Source organism: Montipora capricornis, chromosome 10, assembly GCF_036669925.1.
Source record: "Montipora capricornis isolate CH-2021 chromosome 10, ASM3666992v2, whole genome shotgun sequence".
Lineage (NCBI taxonomy): Eukaryota > Metazoa > Cnidaria > Anthozoa > Scleractinia > Acroporidae > Montipora > Montipora capricornis.
In genome coordinates this window covers 51,821,056-51,828,555 of record NC_090892.1, presented here as the reverse complement: position 1 = coordinate 51,828,555, position 7,500 = coordinate 51,821,056, and the positions used below count along the sequence as shown (strand labels likewise).

Below are 7,500 nucleotides of genomic sequence, written 5' to 3'. Positions count from 1 at the left end.
CTACGCTTCCTGCAAAGCCATTAAGATAATTACATGTACTTACGACCCAATCACTATGAAATGCAATTCCAAATTTAGGAGGTACGCAGCAGTTGTGTTGGTTGTCAAAATAATGCCACATTGAAACAAGGATGGGGGGAAAACAGTTTTCAATATGACAATCAACTTCAGCTTGCTGCACAAACAAGAATTTGACTCAAATCAGCCCTATAACTGTAGCTATGCTCTTCATCAGCTAACCGCTATAAATAAAAAAGACCATTATTTGCAATTTGAATGAGCTAATTTATGTATTTGAAAGTCCTTTAAATGTGGCTAAATGTAATTTAGGCTAAGTTAAAATCAAGCCAATGCTGGTCAGCCGTGGTCAGGGAATCATGCGCATTGAGATGACATACGGGGTTTCTCGAATCGCACGTGCTGGTCGTTTCTGCTGTGTGAGGTGCTGTTTGTTTCAAGCAGCAAGCGTTCGGTTGTTCCGCTTTTTTCCCCTTCCCTTCCCTCCCTCATTGGTGGATTCGGTAAGTATAGGGTTGGTAAGTATCTCCACTGACTTGGTCAGTGTGACGGTGCCTGGTGGGTGGTGGCCGCTCGCAGAGTTGCCGTGGAGGCCTGTGTGCTCTGCTCATGGCCTGTGGCTCAAGCCTCGTTGCTCGCCCCGGAATCGCCGCCCACTTTGGCAGGCACCATCTCCAAGCTCGTCCATTGGCGATGAGTTTAACTGCAGATCATGTGAGGTGTTACAGAAAATTCTCAATGATAGTTTACAGCACTACATGAAGTTTGTCGTCACAGTTACTATGGGTATTAATTTTGTTGACATAATCATTACAAGTAACTATAGAGCAAGATATCACAAAAACAAAGCCCAACATTGGTGCCCAGCACCTGTAAAAAAAAAAGCCACTTGGGCAAGCCACAATACATCCAAGAATTCGATCTTTCACACGGTAATACTGGATTTCCAGTATTTGTACTAACTGTCAAGTCACTACAAGAACCTCGCGTGCAGCAATCATTTTCCTTTAGGATGTGTCCTGTTCCCAGCAAAGTAGATTTCTGGAGAACAATGACGTTGCAGTCGATGCCCACTTGACCTTAAGACACAACCACTAGAACTGAGCCGAATCCTCTGATTACAATAATAATTATTACTATTGGTATGATTTTAACCTTGGATAGAGGTTAACACCTGTGTCCTCCACCTTAACCTCAAAATAGTTGTTGACCTTTTCCACCTACTTCTGCGCAGCGTTTTAGACCTTTTAAGCTTGTACCTTTTTTTTTCCCCATTTCAGACCATGCGATGTTATTCTAGGGAACAGGAAAGGAAAATTCCCTTAAGAACATCACTTGGTCTGAAATGGGAAAACAAAACGTACAAGCTAAAAAGGTCTATTATGACATAATGTGATCTCACAGGGTTCTTTGTTACAATGTTTGATTTCCATGTCACGACGTCTAGATCCCAAAGATATTATTATTATTATTATTATTATTACTGTTGTTGTTGTTGCTCTTATTAATAAGAAACATTATTATTAGAGTACTTCGTAGTAGTTGTTGTAATAGTATTAGGAGTATTATTATAGTAGAAGTGGTAGTAGTAGTAGTTGTATTTCTATGCTGTCACACAGCATTCAAGGCCATTGGTGGAAAGATTATGTCAGCTGTTCACAACCTTTTGAATTGTATTTACAGAGGTGACTACTTCAACTTTCGAGCCCTTTTCAGAGTATTTTGAGTGATGCCGTCATCCTGTTGAAGACAGTGTCTACTACCACTACTACTACTGTATCCCCAAAACAACTTGTTGGAATATTTTTCAAGATGGTTGAATCAACTGAGCCCGGGAAGTCCTTCGCTTCTCTTCCTTACATCAAAGGTGTAACCGAATCTTTGACACGCATCCCCAAAAAACATGACGTTACAGTTATAAATAAACCACTGGTCACCCTACAACAACAGTTCCTGGCCCCAAAGTCTTGACCTTCGCAGGATTCACAGAAAAAATAATGTTGTGTCCAAAATTCCATGTGCCAATTGTTAGTGATACTACATTGGTGAAACGAGCACACCATTTAACACCAGTAAAAAAAAGAACACTAACAGCAGTTAAAGGCTTAAAGATAGCAAAATCATGCCTGCTCACACAATCGCGCTATTGACAGTCTTTGAAAATGCTTCTATGGTTTTAGAACAAGACAGACACTGGAAGCATGGCGGTGTTCTTGGATCCGACTCATGAAAATATTTTAACAACTCAAGAAATCTGTCGTCAAGAAAAAACTTTCGCTATGGCTGGCTCATAAAACTGTTCATCCTTTGACCAATACAGCAAAACGTTCAGGTGTTTGATGATCCTCATCAAAATGACCACACCCAGCAATGCTCTCATTTCAGCTACGAAGGTAGGTGCAAAATCCCCCCGCATTTCTTCATGGTCGAGATCAGTTTCAATCGCATACCTGTTGGTATTGTCAGTGATAGTTTCAAGAAGGGCTGGTGTAAACAATACAAGAAAATAGTCCAAAACAGAGGTACTTTGAGGCAGTCTTCTTGTGGGTCCAACCTGTTGTCTGAAACATTGTACTTCTACATCATCAAAACTTTCATTCCACCGCAGCTCATCTGAATCTTGCTCTTCCCCATCTTGACTGTCGTCCATTTCATCTGATAAGGTTTCGACCACAGACTCTTCCTCTCCCCATTCTCAACAAAACCTGTCCTGTTCTTCTCTTGTAAACCCCAAAAAAGGTTCCTCATCGTCAGAGTCATCGACCAGCAACGCCATATTCAATTCCGTTAAAGCGATTTGAACTACAATGTAAAATCTGTCCACGAAAATAATGTGTGACGGCAAAATTATGTTTGAATGAATTCGTCCGTATTGTTTGCTTTATTCTTGACCTGTCTCACATTTAACTTTTAGGCCTTGTTAGAGTGTGCTTTGAAGCAATAATGACTTTTTGTGTTCTCGAAATTTAAGTGTCTGTTTTGTCGATCATCTTTCCACATACTGTAAGTAACTCAGTGGTGTAATTTACTCATAGATCAAAATATTGTTTATACTTTTTATTGGTACTTTAAATTGAATCTCAAGTATAAAATAGACACCAATTACATTGCATGCTTCAGTATCTTTGTTACGCGCATGACAAGTACATGTAAGCCATCTCATACTTGAGTGATAATTTTGGGGAAAATAAATTTGAGTTAAGTGGGGTCAGGCACATGCTGTACAGTAGAAAGGTTCAGGTTTTATCATAAGTGACGCTACAGCTGTAGATGTTCCATGCCAGGGAACAGTTGTTTTCGTCATCAGACAACTATTGCTGGTTTTTCTGTCATATTTTCTGGAGCTATGCCTTCAGTTTTGTCATTTAAATTGAAAATTTCAAATAAATCATACAGCTACAAATCCTGGGTGCCTGACTCCGCTCTTGCCAAAGTGAATAAGCATCCTGCCATAGGAGTACCAAGGGGATTGTTGCCACAAGGTGACAATGCAATAATTGCATTGTAAATTGGTTGATTCGTTTAGGCAGTATTGCAGTGGTTTTCATTTAAATTCTTCACTAGTTGTGCTCTGTTAGCCATCTTTAATAGTCACTGGTTGTTTTTGTACTTGAGACGCATACTTAACCCTTTGACTTCCAAGCCAGCCTGAACCAGCCATACTTAGCATTAATTTTAACTCAGTCTAACGCCAGACAATTTTACTCGTCAATTCAATAGGGAGCCCCAGGAGTGAATGAGCTAATCTGGGACAAACTTGAACAATATTTTTTCTTTGTCTGTTAAGTTCGTCTGGTATAAAGATGAGCACCAGACACATAATGCATCTTGATAAACTACACACTTGAGTCCTTCGAAGATGCACCAAACTGATTATTTTGCCCAGATGCATTGTCTTGCACCTATCGCTTTACTAGATGAATTTAGCTGACACAGAAAAAATATTTGCCCAAGTTTGTCCCAGGCAGATCATGCATCTTGCATAGTTTATTCCGTCTTTACACTAAACGGATAACATAAAACATGAGAGATGTACAATAATTTCCACTTAGAATACTGACTTTTTAAGAGGTATCGAACTTCAGACAAGAAAATTCCAACAAAACATAGTAAGGAGAGGGTGGGATTGGATCATCTATTACCTATCACGGCTTCCTGAACGGCTTCTCCGTCTGCGATATCTGAAACAGTACCAAAAAAATTAGAAAGATTAAAGAGCTTGGCATTACATGTATTAGTTTACAGGGAAAGCAATTTTGTTTTTTCCATGCCTTATGACTAAAATACACAGAGGATAAGGTAAAAAAAATGTGACCCTATTTGGGAAAACCGGGCTTAACAAAAATAGCGTTGTAATGCATTTTCAATGCATTTTAAATGCGTTGGTGATGCATTACAACACGTTGATAATGGTTCGCAACGCATTTGTAATGTTATTCAGTCCATTGTAAAAACGTTGACAATTCATGATCAACAAAATGTTCAAGAATGGATGAAAAGTGTTTCTCAACGCGTTGGCAACTTTTTCCAACGTTTGATACAAATTCTGCACAAAACGTTAAAAACAAAGGACAACGTTTCACGCGTTGTAACAAAGCTAAACACATTGTGAACACAACCAATAGCGCTTTGTTTACAAGTAACAAATTCAATTGAACATTAAAATTCTGCATCTGAGAGAATTTGATTTTGTTTGATTAATAAAGAGCAATTTGCCACAACTTACATTAAAACTTTTGCGAAGCAACAGCCAATATTAATTATACCCACCAGAAATATAAACGTAGAAAAAGAAAAATGATGGCGTAATTTGTTTGGCACTTCGCTGCCACTAATTAGTTCAATATTTTTTTCTGTCATAACCATTAATAACCATTCCCTTGAGTAGCAAGTGAACGCGTCATCAGAAATACTTAAAGTACTGAATAGGAGTGAAATTTCCAGCAATCTTTTACCAGGCAAAGCTACGTTGATAAATAGTTATTTTTGTCAAATGCGTGGTGTGCGTGACTTGAGATGATGAAAATTGCTATACCGTCGGTTGCATTTAATCGTGAACAGCTTGATGCATTTCAAAGACTTTTTGAAGCTTACTCTTTGTTTTCGAAGCCAATGAAATTGAAAAGTTTGCTTAAAAATTATTTATTTTCCCTGGTGATTTTATACAAACATTACGAAGCAGACAAGTCGCGCCACATGTTAGCTCATGTTTATGGCTCGTTTTGTGCCTTTTATCTTTATGGTATTTTATTGCAATGGCTGGCGAACTGACCGTTTTGATAACTTAACCGCAAAGGGTTTAATCTGCACTGGTGTAAAAGCAACTTTAGGAGGCCCGTAGAACAAAATTTATTCCGTATCAGCAGTTCAAATTCGTGATCGCTCGTGCGCAACGTTGACATTCCTTTGTTATCCATGTGCCATTCAAATCAAGTTTGCGATGTTGCGGTATTTTGTTGCAGTTGCCAACTCAAATTCAAACTGATACGTACGTGCTAGAGTTGTGTGCATACGTGCTAGAGTTCATGCCAATGGGTTAACAATTCGTCGTAAAGATTTCATATTAACTAATAGCAGCGGTGCTGTGAATCATGACTCCAAACAGCCCGTGGTGGTTTCATTAAACGCGCTGTCAGTGTTTGACAACGCCTTGACAATGTTTTGAAATGATTTTGAAATGGATTTGCAACGCATTTCGGTTCCGATGAAAAACATTGCCAACGTTTCAAAACGCAATGGAAATGCTCTTTAACGCATTTTCAATGCGTTGAAAATGCATTACAACGAAAAAACGCTTCAACGCTATTTTCGTTAAGCCTGCTTTTCCCAAATAGGGTCACAAATAGTGTTCACATCAAAGCTAATGAATCCATTTCCTAATAGTTAAAATGAATCCCTTACTTGTCTCGATTTCCTGAGTTGCTTCGTCGCCTCCGATTCCTAAAATAATCCAATAACATGGTTATGTCATTTTTGACTGGCCACATTATGAAAGACGTGACAACATGCGGAAAGAAAAACAATCTTGGAGTTGCAAACTCTTCAAACAGTAGAACAGAAGAATCTCACCTATCCTGGCTACCACTACGGCTACGTCGGCTGCGACTTCTGCAGAAAGGGAGAAAATGATCATTAACTAGCTATAACAGCTAGCCTGGTGCAGTAATTTTGTAATCCACACTTGCCTTGTGCAGAATTACAGTCAACTGTTGGTTTTCAAAGGCCAAAAAAGATTTCCCTTGAAGAGTCTGACACACCCAATATGCAAAGTACACAAACCATAGCTCAAACACCATTTTTAGGTTCACAATTTCAATGGCTCACCAGTCTAATCTGTTTCCACAGGACATTCAAAAAAATTGTGGGAGAGTCAAAACTCAACCTCCATCCTTGAGTCTATAGACTTTCCTTGATTATTGAATAACCGAGAATTGAGGACAGAGTTTTTGGGTCAACCAAACTGTTCATTTGCCCAAAAGTTACTGCAGTTGTTTATTTGAATTAAAAGAGGTCACTGATACAGTCATAATCTGATAGGTTGACGACCTGGGTAGTTACATGAAGCATGAAATCCAAGCAATTTCTATGAGAAATCAAGTGCTACGAGAATAGAACCAGTTAAAAGAACATTTTAATAGTTGTTTTCGCAATAAATTATGGTTAACCCTTCCCCACCTGAGAGTGAGAGCATAGATCTTAATAGATTTGGAAGCGAGGACCCAAGGCCTTTTCCAAGATGCAGAGACAGGGCTCAAAATTGCGACTCACTGGTCGTCAATGTGACCACATATTCAGTGCTGGCGACTAGATTATTTTTCAGAACTGGTTGCCAGCTGGCGAATCACGTCTAGTAACCCAGGATAAACAAAAGACAACTTCTGTATTTCAATCTTCATATGATGAAATCATTCGGAACTGGTGGTTAGTACACGACTCACTTTTCTTTCCCCACTACAATGTCTAAATACTACAAGAAAATCTGTTTTACACACTGTTAATTAAGGACGTTCGCGCCAATTGTTTCTACGCATCCTCACTGTGCACGCAAATGCACACGCCACATCATACAAGAGCGCGCGCACTAAGTAATAAATGAGAAATGGTAGGGCAAAAGGCCATTGCTATAGCTTTGCCTAGATTTAACGGTCTTGGACGTTCGGTGACCCCAATTTTTCTTTCCAGAAACAGATTTAATTTACAATTACCTCCACGTTGTCCAAAAATGAACAAAAAAATCAATGTGGGAAGTTAAAAAAATTTCAAGATTTCTGCTCACTGGACATCAAATCCTGCCATCTTGCGGCTGCAAGGCGCGTGAAACTGTGGTCGCTAAATGCGAACTTGATCTTTAATTAAGGAACCTCACCAGTTGACTAAATTCACTTAATAAGTCCACTTAAAATTTGGCAGAGAAGATTTCACTTCAAAGATTCAATTGCAATGTATTTGGGTTTACAGACACTGGCCTTATTTGCTAACGAA

General features: G+C 39.0%; 1 protein-coding gene across 3 annotated transcripts in view; it reads right to left on the bottom strand.

Annotated features, from left to right (window-relative positions):
- LOC138022444 (RNA-binding protein 39-like) overlaps positions 1–7,500 on the bottom strand; it is a 40,175-nt gene that overhangs the window by 6,424 nt on the left and 26,251 nt on the right. Inside the window, exons 5-8 of one of the 3 annotated variants that reach the window (XM_068869573.1) lie at positions 6,088–6,126; positions 5,920–5,958; positions 4,161–4,199; positions 1–9 (exon numbers count right to left, since the gene is read on the bottom strand). The exon at positions 1–9 is cut by the window's left edge and continues 54 nt beyond it. In XM_068869573.1, coding sequence (XP_068725674.1) covers positions 1–9; positions 4,161–4,199; positions 5,920–5,958; positions 6,088–6,126 — 126 coding nt within the window. The remainder of the gene's footprint in view (positions 10–4,160; positions 4,200–5,919; positions 5,959–6,087; positions 6,127–7,500) is intronic. The other 2 variants (XM_068869575.1, XM_068869574.1) reach the window with 2 other exon arrangements.